This window comes from Onychomys torridus, chromosome 5, assembly GCF_903995425.1.
Source record: "Onychomys torridus chromosome 5, mOncTor1.1, whole genome shotgun sequence".
Taxonomy (NCBI): domain Eukaryota; kingdom Metazoa; phylum Chordata; class Mammalia; order Rodentia; family Cricetidae; genus Onychomys; species Onychomys torridus.
The window spans coordinates 69,371,146-69,393,279 of record NC_050447.1 but is presented as its reverse complement, the minus strand read 5'-3'; the positions used below and the strand labels follow the sequence as shown (position 1 = coordinate 69,393,279).

At 46.9% G+C, this 22,134-nt stretch overlaps 1 protein-coding gene across 4 annotated transcripts in view; it reads right to left on the bottom strand.

Annotated features, from left to right (window-relative positions):
- The window catches only part of Camk1d (calcium/calmodulin dependent protein kinase ID), a 401,898-nt gene extending 381,132 nt beyond the window's left edge, over window positions 1-20,766 (bottom strand). For all 4 annotated transcript variants that reach the window (XM_036187629.1, XM_036187632.1, XM_036187631.1 and 1 more), the window contains exon 1: window positions 20,382-20,766. In XM_036187629.1, coding sequence (XP_036043522.1) covers window positions 20,382-20,473 — 92 coding nt within the window. In that variant the 5' untranslated portion in view covers window positions 20,474-20,766. The remainder of the gene's footprint in view (window positions 1-20,381) is intronic.
- Window positions 20,767-22,134: the final 1,368 nt, after the last annotated feature.

Below are 22,134 nucleotides of genomic sequence, written 5' to 3'. Positions count from 1 at the left end.
GAAGGGCTGGAGAGATAGATGGCTTAGTTGGTAAAGCATCTGCCAGATAAGGAATCTTTAGTACAGGAGTTCTAATCCCTAGCAGTCAATAAAAAGCTGGGCACAGTGATTCATGCTTACAATCCCAGCACTAGGGAGGCAGACAGAGGAAGATCCCTGGGACTTACTGGCCAGGTGGTCTTGATGATCAAGGAAGTCCAAGCTTAGCAAAAGATCCTGTCTTAAAAAATGACAATCAAGGAAGACACCCTGTGTTGGTCTCTGACCTCTACATGCACATAAATACACAAATGAGCACACACACACACACAAATGTTCATAGCCCCCCCCACACACACACACACAAAGAATTTCAAGTTGGAGAGAGTATTTAAGACCCATAAATGTAGCATAAACCCTTTCTTTGCATGTGGGCCTGTGCACCTGAGTAGGTGGAATAGCTCTGAAACTTGCCCCAGAGGGATATATGTCCAGAATCTCAGAGGTCACACTGGACTCTAGAAGACTAAGGTGCGGGCACCTGTGAGCTCAGCGGCTCCTGTTGCAAGCATGCTAAGGAGGAAGTACAGGCAAAATTGGCATCAAACCGGAACATTAAACAGCTTGGCTTCTGATACCTCTGGATGTTAACTCAACATCAGATACAGTTTTAACTGCTTCTTATTGCTAAGAAGTTCCTGCGACAACAGGAAAAGGTCACCTTCCACACAAATCATTAGAGAAACAGATTTCAAAACATATCCTAAACAGAAACAGTGAGTAACCACCAATCAAGCTGCCAGCTCTTTCTAAACAGAGTGAATGTTCCACATTTTTAATCTTCCTATTGCTTTTCTCCTGGTGTTTTCCAATTATTGAGAGTATAAAAAAACTGCTTGAGGTACATAATATATGATGAGTCATTTATACACAATAATAATGATGATTCTTCAAAGTTAAGGAGCCCTGAGAAAAAGTCACCAGATTTAATAACATTTTGAGTAACATTTATAATACATTGTGATACGAAAAGAAAAAAATTACTTTAGAGTAAGAATTTTGAAAACTGAATAAAATAAAATACCTTATGTGAGGGTAATGTGCCTGGCATCAAAACATATCTGTCCTAGCCTCCTACATATTTATGTTTATACCCATAAACTAGTGTACTTCCCTCAGGCTGATCATAGAAGCCTCTCTCTGCACTGAATGTGGGTTAACACAGAGATTCATGCTGGCCAACGTGTTGAGAACACATGACTTGTGAGTGCTTAGCCTTAGACCGGATGCCCATATCACCCTCTTCAAGCTTCAGTGAACACTGTGGAAAAGAAGGCAGAAAGAATGTATGAGCCAGGAAATAAGAATGGGGCCATAAAACACTGCCCTAGGCTGATGGCATGGTCATGGCATTCATGAACTCAGAGCATCTGTTGCTGCTGCAAAAGGCAAACACAAGCCAGAACTACTAAGTGTTTAATCATGGATGGGGAAAGGGCTCACAGGGCGCAGACCCACTCAAGGGAGCTCATGACAGTCAAGGGCTGTTGAAAGACAGGAAGTAGCGTAGCCACTGGTGACTTATTAATTCATACTCCAGTGGCTAACTCCACACCACGCCCACGTGAGCAACTCTCATTAAGTCTAGCCGGTCACACACACACACACACAAAAGGACATGAAAATGGAGTGGACACTTGGTGAGAGGAGGGGTGAGCTGGTAAGGGTAAAGGTGTAAGGGGGTGGGTGGGTGGGACAAGTATAAGCAGAATTATTAAATACAAGTAGGAAATTGTCAAAGAATAAGTTAGTTTTTAAAAATTACCTGTCATAGTTGAGATAAATGGCCAGCTCAATACCAGGTCACGCAAAATTGACAGGGACTGGCCGGGTGGTAGTGGCGCATGCCTTTAATCCTAGCACTCAGGAAGCAGAGGAAGGTGGATCTCTAGGAGTTCAGGGCCAGCCTGGTCTACAGAGTTCCAGGACAGCCAAGACCACACAGAGAAACCCTATTTCAAAGAACAAAAAGGAGGGGTAGGGGCGGGACAGGAAATGACATGGTGGTCCTGTACGTGTTTAGCCATTTGAGAAAACTAACCAGACTACTCTGCATTTCTGGATCTATGACTGAATTTCCTGTGGCCCTTTGTTGACAGACACCTAAGCTGTAGATGGCATGCATGTGCCCAGTTCCAGCGACCACTACATTGTGCTTCCTAGAATCCTAAGAAAAGGCTGTAGTTGGATTTTATTTAGGATTTTGTTATGGCCGCCATTGTCATTGTTGGTGTGCAAATTAGTTATAAATCTCCGCTCTCTGGATGTGTTACTAATTACTTTCTTTGCCTAGAAGATAACTTAGTCAGTTCAGTGCTTGCCTTATATGCAAGAAGACCTAACTTCAATTCCCAGAACCCACACGAACCTGCCAGCTCTGGAGGTGCACACTGCTGGGTAGTTGGCACTAGCCAGCCTACTAGATGAGTCCCAAGCCAATGAACTCAAAATACAAAATAGTTTGAGAACCTTGTCCCAAAATACAAAGGTGAAGAGCAGCAAAGAACAGCAGCTACAGTTCTTCACCAGTTTACACAGCTTGTGCACAAACACACATTTACCTGCATGCACACAGAGAGGGGGAAGGGAGAGGTAGGAGGGGGAGGAAGGAAGGGAAAGAGGGAAAGAGGGAGGGAGGGAGGGAGGGAGGACCTACTTCATTTTGCCAGGATAAAAATAACAAAACAATAACAAAATGTATTCTTGACCTACAAAATGGTTATTAAGCCCATTTCTTTCCTCAACACAGTGTTTTTTGACACACCAGGTCAGTTTCGGGACCCACACACCCCACTGCAGATTGAGATGAACCCATCTTCTAGGTCAAGGCTCCAGGAGAAGGATAAAGTTATGAACACGCAACAGAACCAAAGACTACACAGAGCCCCTGGAAGGTACCTCGGGAACCTGCAAAAACAAACCAGTGGGGGAGGGGTCTATAGGACACATCCTGGAGGAGAGCCATAGCCCCATCTCAGTGTGCTGTGAGCTGAACACAGCCTTCTAGAAATTTATTTAGACAGATCTAAGTTCAAATCTTTCCTAGGAACTTATCCAGTCAGTTCTCCTCATCTGTCAGTCAGGATTTAATCTGCAGGGTGGTACCCTCATTAAATGACCTGTCACAAAGTCACGTGTCCAGGGAAGCAGTGGCCAGAAGACACTCAAATACTGGAAGCCTCCCTTCTCTTTACCATGCCATCCTCACACCTTCCCACTACACCAGTCCTTTGACCTCTCCAGAACACCCAGTACCACAAAAAAATAGATGTTGGCTAAAGGGAACTGTGGGGTTCCTTTTTACTAAGAAAGCTTGACCAAGGTACTGAGGAGTCAGTGAATCTGGGACATTGAGACAAAGAGCCTGTCAAGTTTTGAGGGATAAAAAGTCAGGAGGTACTAACTGCAAATGCCTAGAAGTTTCTCTTTCAACAGACATCACATTGTTCTGAAGAAAGTTAATGCAAACCAAAGCATCATCTTCTGGCTTTAGGTAAACTGGCATGCAAAAAGAAAAAAAAATGCAATCATAAAATTGTTAAAGTGCTCAGTTTATGAGGGAAAAATACATATATACATACATATATACATAACAAAAAAGCCAGGTCTGTGGAGATAGCTCAGTCATCAAAGCATTTGCCACACAAGGGTGAGGACCTGAGTTTGATTCCCAGAACGCACATTAAAAGGATGGGTGTGGTGGCACAGGCCTGCATTCCTAGCACTGGAGAGACAGGGACAGATGGATTCTGGAGTTTACTGGCCAACTATCCTAGCCTCACCTCAGAGCCCCTGGTCACAGTGAGAGACGCTGTCTCAACAAACAAGGTTGACAGTTCCTGAGGAACCACACCCAAGGCTGACCTTTGGCCTCCATATTACATGTACACACATATGTATGTATATGTGCACATACACCGGCATATATATGTGCAAAAAAGAAAAGGCCAAATACATACTCTTGCTAGGGATAATCGCAAGACTACAAGAAGCCACATTGGAAAGGATGGGAGACTGCGAAGCAGGAAAAGCAACAGAAAAACCAGGGATGCCCACAGACACAGCCAGCCTTGGTTACCCAATTAACAGAAGGGTAGAACCATTTATAACCATTCATCACTCACATTTACCTTCCACACTATGGAGCTAAGAGCCTTTTTGAAGTCCTCCTACACATCCTCAAATTATTTCTTCTCCTATTCATCTTCTTCCTCTTTCAGTTGAAGGGCCTGAAAACAGACTAGCGAGGAAGTGAAGCGAAGCCCATGGATTAAAACTTCATGCTGGATAATCTGAACAGTGAGGAATCCAAACACGGCAAATGGTGATGACTTAGAGAAGAAATCCGGAGGGAGAAAATATGAGAGAACATTCTCCAGGGCTTATCGCTAATGAAAACATTTAGGAAAGCAGACTCCCTCGGTGACCACAGAGGCGCTTACACTGCTTAGGACTATTTTTTTTATTTTAAGGTGACCCAAACTCTGCAGTACTCAGTGTGCTGGGTATTTAGGGGGAACACAAAGGCAGCGAGTATGAGAACAAGTCTCTGCATGCACAGGGCTTCAGGTGGCACCAGAGAACAAATGCACAAAGGGACGAAACAACTGCTGGGGACCCAGCTCATGGTCGGAGCATCTGACATGACCGCATGAGGCCCTGGGTTCGGTAACGGGGAGGGAGGGCGGGAAAAAGCAGGGAAGGAAAAAAGTCAGTTTGTGGAGCTGAGGCGACAGCTCAGTTAATAGTGATCACCCTGCAAGCAGGCAGTCTGAGCTCAACCCCCAAAAACACACACAGAAAAAAAAAAAAAAAAAAAAAAAGCTGGGCATCGTGGTACACATGGTAACCTCGCTGCTGGGGAGGTGGAGATAGGAGCATTCCTGAGACTTAATGGCTAGCCAAGCCTAGCCTATCTGGCCAACTCTAGGCCAGTAAGAGATCTTTCCTCAAAACAAGCAAACAGCAACAAAAATTACCTAGGTGGACAACTTCTAAGGAACAACAACAAAAATTGATCTTTGACCTCTACATGCATGCAAACATGTGTACAACACATATGAACACACACACACACACACACACACACACACATACATGACAACTGATCCTTGCTAGTATGAAGGAACATGGTTGGCAAGGACCATAGGATGCTGCATGTAGCCATGGAACTCAAGGGAAGGGACCAGAAAGCCATTGTAGTCTTTCTTTCACTGAACTATCTGAGCAACCGGAGCAGCCACAAGACCAATGCTCTCAACCGGGACCCAGCATATTCTTCATGTGCCTTCCTCATAGGCCATTGGGATGACAGAGTCCAGCCATCACAGGCCATGGGGATAACACGCAAGAGTCTCCCAGCATTACTCACCCCAGAAGCACTCAAAACCTGATGAGTGAATGAGTGATTGAATGCTTCCATCATGACAACCCAGCCTCCTCCTTGCCATAATCCACATGACCTTCACCCCTTAATTCCAGTCCAACCCCTCCTGATATTTCAGTATCTTCATCTTTCTCTAAGCTCATTCCAACAGAACAAACTCTTTTACGATGATTTCTAAAAGGCTACTGTGATAATTAACATTGATTGCCAACTCAATAGGATGGAGAATCAACTAGAGACAAACCTCTAGGCATGTCTGCGAGAGATCTGTCCAGACTGGGTTAAGTGGGGTGGGAAGACATTCCATGTAACCATGTACATTCCATGGAAAAACAAGAGCGCTCGCTCGCTCTCTCTCTCTCTCTCTCTCTCTCTCTCTCTCTCTCTCTCTCTCTCCCTCTCCCTCTCCCTCTCCCTCTCCCTCTCCCTCTCCCTCTCCCTCTCCCTGTCTCCCTCTGCTTCCTTATGTATCTGCTGTCAGGCTTCCCCATCATGACAGACTAGAAGCTAAAACAACCCTTGCTCCCCTAAGTTGCTTCTGTTGGGTATTTTGTGGCAGGAACAAGGAAAATAACCAATAGCTCCTTAACACTTACTTTCTTATTCTTGAAAACATAGTGTAGGTCCCAGGAATGAATTTCCACCAGTATTTCTGAAGGCACCAGATCAAACTCTTTCCACTGGAAGTAATCACATGATGGAGTCTAGCATCCACTTGCTTAAAACTCATTGGCGCCCTTCATTTTGCACCCATAATATGGAGCATGCCTACATCCCCCTAAAATTGTTTATGATAAGATCCTCACCATAAGAAGGAAGATAAACTATGATCTTCAGCTGGGCATGGTGGTCCATGCCTTTAAACCCAGTCTTAGGGAGACAGAGGAGGATCAAGAGTTCAAGGTCACCCTGAGCTACAAAAGATCTTGTCTCAAAAAAGGCAGAGGAGTAGAGGGCAGTGAAATAGCTCAGTGGGTAAAGGTGCCTGCTGCCAAGCCTGGCAGACGGAGTTCAATCTCTGTGACCCACAACATGGAAGGAGATAAGGAGCTCCTAAATTGTCCTCTGACCTCCACACAGTGACATATATGTGCCTACACACACACACACACACACACACACACACACACACACACACACATACACACACACAAATTTAATAAAAATTTTAAGGGCTGGAGAGATGGCTCAGAGGTTAAGAGCACTGACTGCTCTTCCAGAGGTCCTGAGTTCAATTCCCAGCAACCACATAGTGGCTCACAACCATCTGTAATGAGATCTGGCACCCTCTTCTGTATACATAATACATAAATAAATCTAATAAATAAATAAATAAGTAAATAAATAAATAAAATTTAAGACAAAAAATAAAAACTAATATAAAAAGCAACTTGGTTGATATAACTCAGTCAAGGCCTCATAGCTCTAAGTGGCACACTGAAACTAGAATGTCATTGATGTAATCAAAGGCAATGTTGCTTTTCTTCTGCTCATTATTCATTTCCCCAACAATCCTTTAAGCATTTTCTAAGCACACTTATATTCCAGCTGAGCTAAGTTCTATCCCTGGGTAAGACCTGCTCCCTGAGGACACGGAGACATGTTTACCCACCTTAGCACAGGAGTATAGGGACCCAATATATGCTGCCCTTGGTTCCAACTGCCTCACTGGCTTGCAGACACATGGCCTATGATCCACAACACAGCACAGCAGGAGAAAACCAGGATGAGAAACCAAAGTACTGGCCATTCTCTCCACTTCTCAACAACCCATCAAATCCTCAGAATGATTCACACCTGCAAAGTGAATCCCAAGGCCACAGGCATGTGAAAACAATGACCAAGGCAGGCAAAGCCCACAATGCAGGATGTCATCTAGGAACCATGGCTGCCTCAGAGCTGGGGCTGGTGCTTCCCAATGTCCACTTTCTACACCTGCGTGACATGGTGGGAAAAATCTCAGCCAAAGAGCGAGTGGCCTGAATATTGCCAGGCTTCAACACGAGACCTTGGACAGACAGGTCACTTCATCTCAAAGCTCCTGGTTTCACAGCCTGGGTAAGAAGACTGCTGGGCCTCCTGCTCTCCTTGCAATAAGAAAGTCATCATCATCTCATTGGAAGATGGAATGATTCTGAAAATCTTCTCAAGGGAATGTATCAGTCACCTCTGTCACCGTAACAAACACCAGAGACCAAGAGAAGGGGTTCTCCTTGGGCTTATAGTTTGGGCAGTGATGGGTTGATAGCCTCATTACTCTTGGACTTGTTGTAAAACAGCACATCATGGTGGAGCAGATGCTCACCTGGTGGCCAAGACCCAAGAGGGAAAGAAAGGCAGAACCTGGAGTCCTGTCATCCACTTCCAAAGACCTCTCATTGGGACCCAGCTTTTGAAAGTTCCAACAATATCAAGATAGGAACAAGCCTTTAGCACAGGAGTGTTTGGTAGACATCTAAGATCCAAACTATAGTGGCTGGGGCTATAGCACTGGCCTAGCAAGCATGAGACTCTGACTTCAATCTTCCATGTCACGTAAATCCCAGCACTTTGAAGGTGGATACAGGAAGATCAGAAGTTGAGAGTTATCTATAGCTACATAGCAAATTTGGGGCCACCCTGAGCTACATAAAATGCTATCTCAAAGGGGGAAAAATGTAGCTAAGAAGTTGACTTAAAGGTATGAAGTATTTGCACTTTGTCAGAAGAAAGAGCTGTGTATGAAATGGTATTTATTTTGTGTCATCTGTCAGGAAGCAACTGAGAAGCCACATTCCCATATCTTTCCCTATCAGGGACAGTCAGCCACACTTGGACATGACTGTTGTTTATCTCCTTTTTCTCAGGTGTATTATTAGCTCTCTACAAGCCAGTTAAGCAGGATCTCATCTTGGCACCAGGTTCCGTCACACTGCTGGGTCTGGGGACATGTTTAGAAGTGGTGATGAGGGCAGAAGAGGTGACCATGACAGTAAGTCAAGGAATACTATCGCCACAACCCCCAAGCTGGCACAGAACACTGATACACTTCACACGACCAGTCATCCATGGCATTCAACTAATGCCACTACCACATCCAGAGCCATAGTGCATAGTGGCCCAACCACAGCTGCTGGTAGAATGACAAAATACCAATAATATCACCAATCAGTGAATAGTCACCTTCCTACCACAACCATCACCTTGAAGAATTGAGTGCCCAGGGTTCATCCAGCCATGCAGGCACTTCTTTATGCCTGCTGTTAGGTGTGTCCCCAGAACTCACATGCAGAGATTGAATGCACAGAGCCATCCACTAACAGCATTTGGAGGTGGGGTCTGTGTGGGGCCTGTGGGAAGTCATCAGGATGGAGTAAGTTCATGGGAGTGCATCTTCCATAATGCCAATAGTGGCTTTCTAAAACAACAACCCCTCTGTATATATACATATGGTGCTACTTGGAGACTTTCTGGAAGGTCTCCTTCCTGAAAATAAAGCCCACCAGATACCAATCCCATGCATTAGCCATGCTCTTGAAGCTCCAGAATTAGGAGTCAAGTAAACTTCTTTCCTTTATAAACTACCTACTCTCTAGTTTCCTATTATAGCTGCAAAAATGGACCAAGACAACACCCTTCCATGATTTTCAAATTCTCTCACTAGATAATACTTGTTTGTATAATTTCTTTTTAAAAGTCTCTCTTAGGGTGTCAATCACTTAAAATCTGAGACTGAAAATAATAATAATAATAATAATCACCGAGGTAGGGCCAGATGGAATATACTAAGAAACTCTGGGAGCAGATTCAAGGTCACTATATGACCAATTTCTATGGCAGACCTGCCCAAAAGATAATAGCTACCTTTTCAAAGGTGAGCATACTGCTAACACACCTGGGAAAAGCTCATTCACAAAGCTATAATCTTTATAATAGAGGAACGCCTTCTGGGTGACATGGGCCTCCCTGTATGCTCTGCCTCACACCTGGCTTGGCTCATTTGGGACTTATAAAGTGTCTGTAATGTGAGCATATGATTCACATGTTTCAAGGCAATCAAGTCACACAGATGGTAAGCTCAAGATTTTGGTTCCTGACTGACAGAGCTAAGCAGAAAAGTTTGGTTCCTGCCCTCTACATCCCCATGGTATTTGTCCAGGGAGAACTTTGCTCAGCAGTCTTGCAAGTGGGTTATTAAACCATGAGTTTCATGAAATGGACCCAGATGGGAGTGCCTCGCCAAGGGCTGAAGTCAGCAATCCCTCCCTACCACCAGTTACGACACACTGCTCTTCTGCCACAAGCATTCATTCAAGGGTGCTGGTTTGGTCTCCTCCTTTATGGTTAGCACCTCCTCTATGTTACCAACTTGAGCAAGGAGTTTTGTTAGCATCATGAGATGCGAAGAAAAGCTCAGAATCAAGAGCCAGAAGCCTTGTCTCCACTCAACAGCATTTTAACCTGAGTCATCCAACCCTATGACCTTTGGTTTTCTTATCTATTAAAAGGTGATAGCTATCGTTCATTTGCTATGAAGCTATTTGAAGAATCAGAAGGAACCAGAGCTATAAAAACTACTTTGCACACTGTAAAACACAGGAAACTGTATGGCAGTACCTCAAAACAGAATCATGGAGTGTGGGGAGATGGCTCAGCAGGTGAGAAGGCTTACTCTGCAAAACTGAGGACCTGAGTTTGAATCCCTGGCATTCACGTGAAAAGCCAGCCCTGGCTGGGCATAGCTGTAAGATCAGTACTTGGGGACAGAGACAAGGCAGATCCAGAGAGCTCACTGGCCAGCCAGACTAGTCAAAAACAACAGTGAGTTTCCTGTCCAGTGAGAAGTCCTGTCTCAAGGCAATAAAACTGAGAGTGACAGGAAGACACCCAACATTCTGCTAGAGCCTCTCAGGCACATGTATGGGTGAGTATGTACACACACGTGTGCATGTTCCATGTCCGTGTGTGTGTGTGTGTGTGTGTGTGTGTGTGTGTGTGTGTGTGTGTGTGTGTAGCATGGACCTATCATATCATCAGCACTGGCACTTCTGTATATATGCCCAAAAGAATTGAAGACATGGTCTCGAGGAGAGATTTGTATACCCAGGTTGATAGAAGCATTATTCACAGTTGCCAAGAAGTAGAAATGGTTTAGGTCCAATGATGAAGAAATAAGCAAAAATGCAGTATATTCATACAGTGAAACATAAACACTTTACAGGTTTGAGAGTCCCACTGCCTGCTAGAGCTTAGGAAAACCTGAAGACATTCTAGGTAAAATGGGCTTAAACACACAAGGCCTCTTATATAAAGCATCCTAAAGAAGTCAAAACCAGAGAGATAGAAAGTGCAATGGTGATTGTCAGTGGCCTGGGGAAGAGATTGGTATTTGTTAATGCGTACAAAGGTTCAATCTGGGAAGAGTAAAAACTTCTATAGATGGGTGGTGGTGGTGGTGGTTGCCCAACACAGATGTTCTAAATGTGGACTATACAGTTAGAAATGGCTACAATAGTTTTAAGTTACACGTTTAACCACAATTGTTGAAACAAAAAGAGCAGGAAACAAATGTGAAGTCTTGTTATTACATCCTAGTTGTAAAAGGGGCCAAAAGGGCCCCACAAAGCCAACACTTTTTTCACCTTTACTAAATACCAAGTCCCTTGTGTTCATCTCATGGTCTCTGGGGCTATCTCTCGGCCTGAGCAGGACCCCAATTACCATGTAAGATTTCATTCCCTAGAGGAAATTGCCTCAGAAAACAACCCTGAAAACTTGGAATGAAATCTTAAAACAGACTCATGGTTCCTGGTGTTTTGTACCTGTTAATGTGGTCTATAACAAGGGACTCACTAACCAGTAACTTCCTCTTTCAGGGACTGCCCAAGGCTTTATTTAATATATGCTTTTGGGATTCCATCTGTAACACTAAATCCAACTCATTGCAAAACTGGTTCCAATAATCTGAGGTGTGCTCATGAAGGACAGAGAGACATCCTCTCAACAGGTAGAGCAGCAAAAGTTGAGTTCTCAGCAGACCGTGACACACGACGCTGATACAAAGCAAGGCTACAATAACAAGGACAATGTCCAGTTTGGAACCCAGCTCCAATGAGTCCGAGCCTGAGAAATTCAGAGCTGTTGAGATCGTCTTCCACTTCCCGTCTCAAAACCCCAACAAGGACAGCTTATAACCAATTCTTCCCTGTGCTTATGTGGTGCCAGCACAGAACACACGAAAATAAATGCAGTACTTAGGTATCTTAAACTATACAACGACCTGGGGTCTAGCTCAGTGGCAGAACACTTGCCTACCGAGTGCACGGCCTAGTAATGCCAGAGCTTCTGTTTGTACCTGTGTGTGACATCAGTGTTAACTGCCAACATGACAGAATCTAAAGTCGCCTTGCCTCTCAGGGATTACCTTGACCCACTAACTGGGGTGGGAAGACCTGCCTATTGTGAGCGGCACCATTCCCTGGACTTCATAAATGGAGAAAAGGAACTGAGTAGCAACGTGCATTTATTGTTCCCTGCTTCCTGCTTGTGGATGTGATTGGGAACAGCTGCTTCAAGTGCCTGATGCCTGACTCCCCTGCCATCATCCACTGTCCCACTGAACCAAAGGGTGTAATGAACCCTTTCCCCATTAGGTTGATGTTGTCGGGATGGTTTCTCACATCAGCAGGAGAAGGAACTAAGATACTGGGCACACCTGCACATGAGTGTGTGTGTGTGTGTGTGTGTGTGTGTGTGTGTGTGTGTGTGTGTGTGTGTGCAGGTGCACATGTGTATGTAGGTGGATGTGAACATGTATGAGCATGTTGTTGAGGCCAAAAGACACCCTCAGGCGTCATGCCTCAGGTGCTATCCACTTGTTTTTGAGACAGCACCTCTCACTGGCCTGGAAATCATCTAGTAAGCTGGGCCAGCACACCAGCATGTCCCAGGAATGCATCTGTCTGTGCCTCCCAGTTGTCTCTGCCTTCCCAGTGTGGGATTTTTGTACACATGCCTTCACACCCAGACATTTTTGGTGGGTTCTGGGGGTCAGGCTAAGGTACTGCCAACTGAGCTATCTCTCCAGCCCCAAACATTGTAAGCTACACAACTCTGTGATGAAATGACATTTTAAGTAAGTGACTTCAGTCATCCAATTAAAATACTATTCTCAGAGTTGGGGATAGAGCTCAGTGGTAGAGGCGTTGACAAGCATGTATCAGACCTTGGGTTCCATCTGCAGCACTGCAAGAAATTAAAAAGAGTTCACATCTGTGTGCACAGGTAGGTGCGTACATGTCACTCAAGGAACAGCAGACTGGCGCTGAAGAGCCACAGTGGCGCGAAGGCAGTTGGGCATCTATGAGAAGACTCTTCCACCAGCTGATGCAGACTGAGTTTTCAAAGTCAGCCCAGGAAACAGGAAGAGAGTGGCAAATCTGGTTAGCCTGCCAGAGGAAAGGATGTAGCAAACTAGGCCACTCCAGCTTATGAGCTAGCCTGGAGAATGCTTTCAGGCTGAGTCTTGTGGTTAATGACAGCACTATATGGTTTAATCACCTCCTGCTGGCAACAACTGTGAATGGTCCAGTGCCGTCACCAAATCTGTGCCAATAGCGTTTGTGGAGCAGAGACTAATGGGCCAGCTAGCACCACCGTCCGTCGAGCCTGAACTCACATACTGTTCTTGGTGGTTCCATCTTCCTCCAGTCCATCTTCATCGATACCTTCATGTTAGGTCCTCTTAGTATTAGTACCTGGTTTTCTGGAGGAAGCCACAGGGCTCAGAATGGTCAAGTAAGACCAGAACCCACACAGCTAGGAAGCAGTGGAGCCTGACAGAACTTGCACTCACTCCCATGTAACCCCTAAACCAGGTTCATAGCTGCTCAATGTACCTTGAAGAACAATCAGCGGGTGCTCTGCCCCAGCTGAATGAGAGCTTGTCTGTGGTTTCTCAAATTAATTTTCTGAAAGGTTAAATACACATTCTCCATATTTGCCACAAGAGCGTCCAAAAATCAATTTCCAACAGACACTAACATGCTCTTCTCTGCTGGTCCTGGCCTGGATGGACCTTAGGTAGTCAACCCAGCTGCTGAAAGCAGCTCCAGTCTAGATGTCATCGAACCCCTAAACAACCCAGGAGGCAGTACCTTCTATCTCCACCTTGACCATGAAAAATTAAGGAAACACCTAGTGTTGCAGAGCTACCAACAGCTGTGCTGATGTGAACTTTCTATTAATTTTTATTGCCTCCCCTACCCAGGCTCAGCAAATAAACTATCTTAAATACTTGTCCCCAGGATTCAGTGCCAACCAAGAACAGAATCTGTAGGGCTACAGAGACAGCTCAGCTGGAAAAGTGTTAGACCTGAGTTGGGTTCCCAGAACCCACATTAAAAAGCCAGGTATGGCAGCATGCATTTGTAATCCCAGTGCTGGAGAAGCAGAAACCAGGTGGGTCCTTGGACTCACTGGTCAGCCAACCTAGCCTACCTAGTGAATTCCAACCCAGTAAGATGGTGTGTCTCTTAAACTAGGTGGACAGGCATGCACATGAGGTGACAGGTGGGGAGAGTCCCTTCATTTATTTTAGTTTTGGTGAAACACACAGCATCATAGCAGAGAGCTGATAGCTTAAGTCATGGAATCAATGTGGTCTGCCACAGAATGAATTTGACCTGTGGCGTGCATTTGGAGGGTATTCTTGGTGTGAGTAGAGCTGAAGGATGAACTTTGTATGCATTATGTATACGTTGTATAATAAACCTTCTTTTAAAAATCCTATAGAATCTAATGAAAAGCCAGCCAGAAGAAGAAGGACTCTCTAGCACCACAGAAAGTCAAAAGGGCATAACTGACATGGACTGAGAAAAAAAAAAAAATGTTGGCATCCCTCCTAGAGTCCACGTGTCCTCCTGTTTTAACTACATAAGCCCTGAAATGGCCATAGTGGGTCAGAAAAGAAACCTGGCCAGCCTGACTATGCCACCAGGCTTGTGTTAGCCATCTATTAGAAATTCCTTCATTAATTAAAGGAATGTGAATCCAATGGGCTCTGGGTTCCCTGCTGATCCCTGTGAAATCTGAGCTGTAAGAACTCAGACAAGAGGTCCAGGAGCCTGACACCCTCAGGCAAGTTGACCAATAATATGACAATTCCCCACTGATCTACCACCTAAGCCTTTGGAGAGGGGAGAGGAAGACAGGAGGGAGAAGAGAGATTGGATGGGATCTAAGGAGATTTATCTGGGGAAAGGAAAGATTAGAGGGATTTATGGAGACGCAGCCAAGGAAAGCTCAACAAGTTAACCCCTAGTGTCCTCCCCAAGAGTGTGAGTGTCCACCTGACACCATCCAAGCATAATGACTGCACACTCGGTTGACAAGCTTAAACCACAGATTGAGACTTGAGACCCAGCCATTCATTAGTTCCTCTGGGGGAAAAGTTCTAGCCCACAATTCCACTCCCCAGACCCCATAAGCTCACACACAGAACACCAGAGTGTGTAACCCCACGGCTGCTTCCCCATCCTGCAGCACTGTTTCCACTCACCGAGGGCGCAGTAGGAGAAGGTTCCTGGTCTCTCCGCTTTTGCCCTTGAGCCTGACATTCAGCAAAGCCAAGCATCACTCCTCTGCTCAAGCCCCTCCAATCTGGAGCCCAAACTAAAGGGACCCAAGCCCATCCATCACTTCCTTAGCCCCTCCCCTTCTCCTCTCACTTCCCTCCCAGCCTTAGCTGGACTGGAACGATCACAGCTTGACTTCTTCATCTCTTTTCAATTTGCCTAGCACATAGCAGGTATTCCAGAGGTAATCTGAGATGTATAAACTGAATATTTATCATGCCTCCAAACAAACAGAGAAATCCAAACTAACAGCAAATACTGCATCTGGGTTAGCCTACCAGAGAGACCCAGGCTTTACAACCCTCCTTCTCTTTCTAATCTTTCAAATGATCTTCACAGATTCTAAAAAATCTGACTGATCTAAGAATCTGCAAATAACCAGAAGTGCAAATATGCAAACTACCCCAAGGAGTTTTGCATTCTTTATACACATGGACACCCCCCACCAAAAGAAGAGGCAAATCTATTTCCCATCTAGGGTTGCAGACAAATCAATTACTTTTGTCCTCAACAGGTGTATTTATTGAGCAATTTCATCAGTGTAAGGATGAGTCAGGTAGGAAATATCCATTTATTCTCCTACTAAAGCAGCCCCCAGCAGGCACTTGGGTAATGGAAAAGACCCATTGCCACTCCCCCTCTATTGGGGAAAGCAGCTGGCCTGGAGTGTTCCATCCTCTGCTTGAATGGTCATAAAAATGTCCCTCCATGGGGCTGGGGAGACCTCTTGGTTGGTTACAGCACTTGCTGCACAAGCCTGAGGACCTGAGTTTGATCCCCAGTACCCACAAAAAAGCTGGGCATTATGCTCCATAGCCTAGCACTGGGGAAGCAGAGACAGGCCAGCTAACCTAGCAAATAGGTGAACTCTAGGCCAATGAAAAACCCTGTCTAAAAAAACAGGGTCCAAGGTTGACCTCTAGCCTCCACATGCATGAAAACACATGTGCTCACTCACCTGCATGAACACACACACACACACACACACACACACACACACACACACACACACACACACCATGGTCCTCCAAATAGGTGCACCTAGTCACACAAGGCAAATCCTGGGGAACAGCAATTAGAAATGTCTTCCAGACATAAGTGAACCACAAAATACTGCATTGTCGGGGCATTTGAAAACCTTCCATATCCTTCTCTGAATGCTGGGCATGAAGTTTCTGTATTTTTCAGAAGGTGTTTAAGGATATCTCTGTGGCTAGAGAGATAGTTCAGTCAGTAAAATGTTTGCCTTGCAAACCTGAGTACCTGAGTTCAAGCCCCAGAATTCACATTGTAAAAATTTTAAAAATAATTAAAAATAAAACGCTAGGCATGGTATCATGCACTTGAAAGCCAGCTGGAAAAGCAAAGGACCACAGGCTGGTTCCTAGGACTGTTGACCAGCCAACCTAGTCTTGTTAGTGAGGTCAGGCCAGTGGGAGACACTGTCTCAAAAAAACAAAACAAAACAAAAACAAAAACAAAAACAAACAAACAAACAAAAAAAAAAACAGTGGTTGTGGCCTGAGGAAAAACAACCAAAATTGTTCTCTGCCCTACACACCTACATGTAATGTGCACATATGCATGCATTTGCACATAGACTCAGACACACATACACACACACACACACACACACACACACACACACACACACACACCTCCAGCAGACATGGCTCTAACAGCCTAGCAAACACGCCAACAGAAATGTTTACCATCCCTAATTTGCTGTTACACAACATTTATTTGCTCTCACTGTGTGCCAAGGATCTGAAAGCATGTTGTTGATTAATAAACAGTAATTAAGTCTCACCACCTCACTCAGAGATACAGTTAGGCTCTGGGATCCCCCTTTGCAGGAGACTAAAGCAAAGCATAGGGGTGATAGCATTTCCTGGGCCTGACTTGAAGGTGCATTAGAAATATCCATGCAGGAGCCTGCCCCTCTCCCCTCCCTCAGTCTCCTCTTCAATCCTCCTGATCCAGTCACCACTCCTGGGCCCCCTACTCAGCAAGGTCCCTCTAAGCACACTGACAAAAGGCCCTGACCCTCTCCTTCTAACATTAGACCTTCTAGCCTATGAGGAGAGAGACCAGATTAGACTGCCGAATACAGGATTGCAAAGCCTGCTACTGAATCCTCCTCTGGGTTTGTTTTGTTTGCTTTTTTACAATGTTTTATTTCAAGAGCATTTTGACCAGTTTCTGGCAGGGCTTTCCTGCCTTAGTTTCTTAAAGATGTTTGGTAAAAGTGTGGGGACAGTATGACCAGAGCTACATGGATCTTTGGGCATAGACTCCAATTATTCAATTATTGTTGTCTACGCCTCTGATTCCTGCTGGACTTCATTATAAATAAGGTAAAAATCAGGTGGAGATTTAGCTCAGTGGTAGAGCGCTTGCCTAGCAAGCGCAAGGCCCTGGGTTCGATCCTCAGCTCAAAAAAGGGGGGGGGGGAATCTAGATATAAAACCCACACTGAAGGGACAGAAAGTAACTTTCAAAGTAACTTTCACAGTAAGACTTAGGCCAAGGTCACTAGACTTGGCTCAGGGTGAGCCAGACATCCTAAACTTGGGACCACTTCTAGCAAGTTCAGGGAGATGGTACAATGGTGATGATCCAAGGACTCTGAAGTCCTCGCATATTTAGATAGGAGGCTATTCATAACAGACTTTTATGTGTGTCCTTATTAAAAGTGGCTTTCCGTATATGAAAACCTCTTTTTATAATTATTTGTAGTCCTGGGATGTAACCCAGGCCTCACACATGGTAGGTAAACACTCTACTACTCAGCTACCTCCCCTATTCTCAGGTTAAGTTATCATTTTTAGACTATAAAGTAGCTGAACAGCATTGAGGATCACGGAGAGTTGTTCTGGGAATAGAAAGATGTCTCAGTAAGGAAAGGTCTGCCACAGGAGCATGAGGACCCTGAATTTGCATTCCCATCACCCACATAAAAGCTGGGCATGGCCGCCCTCATCTGTAATCCCAGTACAGTTGGATCCCTAAAGCTCATTGGCAGCTACTCTAGCCAAATGGATAAGCCGCAAGTTCAGTGTAAGACCCCTGCTTCAACCCATAAGGCAGTAAGCAAAGGAAGGGGACATCCCGTGTTGACCTCTGACCTCCACGTGCACTCCAACACACATGTGCACACAGGCACCTCTTCTGCCTAGCTCTGAACTTTATCTCCATCACTTAGTAGCTAACTCATTAGCTCACAGTCTCTCTCTCTCATGCCTCAGTTTCCTCGTCTGGAAGAACTAGCACTAACTATACACTTATGTCATGAATTTTATGTGTGAGTTAAAAATGGATTAATACACACAAGAATCTTAGAATAAATACCTAGTGCTTAATATACTTTTAAGAATGCCACCATAATTGCCCATACTATTATGTCATTCAATTTTTTTAATCATTGTATTTCTAGTACCATCCTAGGCACCCTGTCAGCATTACACCAGAGGGTTTCTTTGCAAAGAATTGTTTTCAAACAGAAGGGACCCTAGGAAAGAACCAGCTCACAGGAGCAAAGCTCAAGTCCATGAAGCTGTTCTGCCTGAGCTCAGGTCAGCATGAAGGAAGTCAAGGCTCTGTCCTTCCCAGAAATGGATGCCACTCCAGTGAACCCAAGCAGCATGCCTGGCTTTGCCAGTGAGGACAGTCAGTGAAGGGAGACTGTACCTGAAGGCTGCAGGCAAGGGGTTCCTGCAGGTAAAAGACATTTAAGGGGATCTGTTCACACAGGAGGGTATTCCTCAATCTCCAACCATGTGTCAGGTCCCTGACGGACAAGTAGAAGGTACATGTCTGTTTGCCTGTTAACTTATGCCTTTCAAAGTCACAACCTCAACCCTAAACGACAATTTGGACAAGTTTGGACCAGAAGTATCCTCTTAACTGGGAAAGTTAAAAGCTTAACCCTCTTTACTGAAAAGCTAAGAGACCCCTTGTTGTATTTCCACAAAGACACGAAGTAAGTGCACAGAGATGCCTTCCCTGGTGCACAGCAGCAGCAGCAGCAGGGTGACCCTGTTCTAGAGCTCAGCACACTGCACAGGCTGGCCCCAGGAATCTGGAAGCACAGCTGAGAATGTCACCCTACAACTTCCCTCTGGGGGATCCACTGCAGGTGGGGGCGGGGGAGGGGAGGTATGAAGGGAAATCATTAGCAATGTTTAGCTGTGGAACTCTGAGCTTAGAGCAGATTTTTAAAATGGGGTCCTGGAAAAGCAAAGCAAGTGCAGAAATAGGAAGGTTGAGACGGCATAAGAAAGACAGAAAGGCACCCAGCCACACAGATATGCCCGGGAAACACCCCCTCTTTTCTCCGGGTCACCAACACCTCCTAAACCCCAGCAAAACGCTCATTTCGGGCAGCCCGTGTGTAATTGTATCTGTATTGACAGATGCTGATCAAAACCAGAAACTGATCAAGCAGGGGGAGAAAATAACTTGAACTTCAGACTCATTTGGCAGCGCTGAATTCTTTCACAGCCCTTGTACCTATCTGAGGCGCTTCAAAACAAAACAAAACCAACTCATGCGCAGGAAGGGAACTGCAGCTGTGCTGAGAGGCACATGTTCAGAGCACTGATGACACACACTTTTGATTATTTCTGCTTTCTTGAGATGTAACCATCAAGCATGAGACTATGTTATGTGAAGCCGCGGAGAGTACCGCCTCTACAGACTCACTAACCCTCCTCTCACCCGGACATGCATCCCAGTGCGTGCGGCTAACCCTATGTGAAATATACACTCAGATGAGGCTCTGCCCACATGTCACTCTGAATACTGCGAAATTCTTCCCTCTCACCATCCTGAGGCCATCCAAAGTCTTGCCTACACATAGTACGCGCATATGTCAGTTCCATAGGATTATATGATGTAAGGGCAGGACCAAAAGCTTAATTTCCTCGTGATCACTTTCGTCGACCCAGTGCGCCCATACATACGGCAAGTGCACACAGCCAGCGATCAACGAGATCCACCATACTCAGCCCACAGTCACGCGTGGGGAGAAAAATCGGTGGAGGGCGGTGGTGGCAAGGGAAATGGAAAGTCGCCCGCCCGCCCGCCCGCCCGCGTGGGCTGTTCTCTGCGCGCCCAGCGCTCCCCTCCCCCGCCCAGGAGAGGTGTCACCCGTGGGCGCAGACCCACACCGTAGACTCGCGGAGGGTCCCCGCAAGAGCGAACCATGGGACAATGAGGACACGCAGCGACCAGTCAATTTCTGCCGCGGCGGTGGTGGCGGCAGCAGCAGCAAGAGCCGCCGATGCAAAGCTGCCGCCACCGATGCCACTTCCACCCTCTGGTCCCCAGCACCCACTTACGTTCCGAGGGTCTCCTTGAACTCGAAGATCTTCTTTATGTCTTCCGCTTGCTTTTTCCAGGAAGAGCTGCTCTCGCCGTTCTCCCGGGCCATGGCAGACTAGCGCTGTGGGGCGACCGGGGGTGCGCTGGGGAGGGGCGCCGGGGGCGCGGCGCGGGCGCAGGGGGATGCTGGGCGCGGGGATGCAGAGCCGGAGGATGCGGTTCGCAGGGAGACTCGAGCTGCGGCAGAGCTTCCTTTTTGGCAGTTTCCTCTTTCGCCTTGGCTGCTGCTGCCGCGGTCCCTCCCTGGCTCTAATTTCTGCTGCTCTCCGGCACAGACTTCCTGCCTCTGCCGCCGCCTGCCAGCCTCACTTTCTGCTACTTTCTTGCCTGGCTCCTGCTCCCTCCCCGCCGCCCGCCCCACTCCTCCAGCCCGCCTCCTCCCGCGGGCTCCCCGCCCTCCCCGTGCACCCGGCAGCCTCCCCGCCTCCCGCGAGGCGGCCTTCGGGGATGTCCCGCTCCACTCCCCACTAGCGCCGTGCCCTGGGCGCCGGGGCGCTGCACTTGACCACGGGGTCACGCACGCTCCTGGGCTGTCCGCGCACCCAGAGTCCCCCAGCGAGGACCGGTAGGGGAACTCGGCAGGTGCAGGGCGCTGGAACGCGCGGGGGAGCCCTAGCCTTTGGGGAGCTTTATTATGAAGTCAAGGCTGGGGGCGCCCGGGCTTTCCCTCTTCGGGCAGGAGGGGGCGCCTCTGCGTGGCGCTCGGAAGCTCCTGGCAAGGTGGGGATGCGCGGCTCACGGAATCGGGGCGCCCAGGGCGGGGCGCCTTCGCAGCCCAAGAGCGGGTGGCCCAAGCCTGCTGTGCGGGAGGGCGGGTGGGAGCTGGTTGTCAAGGCAATGGGCGGCGGCCTGGATGGAGCCAGCGGCCGACCGGCGACGACTCCCGGTCCCAGCTTTGCCCAAGCCGGCGCTTCCAGAGCTCGGCAGTCTCCTCCCGACACCGCTGCTGGAGCTAATTCGCATTGCACCAAAATCGGCCTCAGGTCAATTTCGGAACCGCTAAAGGGAGCCTCGGAGTGTACGGGACAGGCACTCCTAAGGGCAGGCAAATCCTTGCCCGGTGGCCTCTTTGGAAGCAAAACTCCTGGAGATATTTGGCGGCCAAGTGACGGGTGAATGCGGCACACTGTGGCTGGCCTAGCCCAGGATTGGAGTGATTGGGCTGGCTAGTGTTTGAACCCTTCTGATTTGCTCTTTCTTGCTTTGCTCCTTTCTGATGCTCTGCGGCTGTGGCCAAAACCTAGTGATTCTGTGGAAAGGCAGTGTCGGGTGCCTTTCCTAACCTCCTTCCCCCACCGGCATACCCAGCAGATGGCTTACTTAGTAGGTAGTAGAGGCAAAGAAACAAAGAATTTCCTCGGGCCTCTCATCTCCAGAACGAACTTTGACTTGACCAGCTATTCACCTGTTAGAGGACAGCCAGCAGGGTTCCTTGATCTTGTGGCCTGCCACTGGCAGGAACTACCTCTAGATCGGAAAATTTAAGTTTTCTTTGTAACAAGATTTCCTCTCCCCGAGGGCCACTCTGCTGAGTTGAGTAAACAGCCCTGTCTCTTGATTAGGGACACCTGTCCCATTTTCCCAGGGCTGTTCCAATTTGAGAAGGGGGAGGTGTGAATCTGCTTTCAGAAAAAGAATCTTCCCCCATCACCTCCCTTTTGAGTCTGACTGGCCAGAGGCTCTGCCTTCAAGCTCTCTGGTGACCCCCAA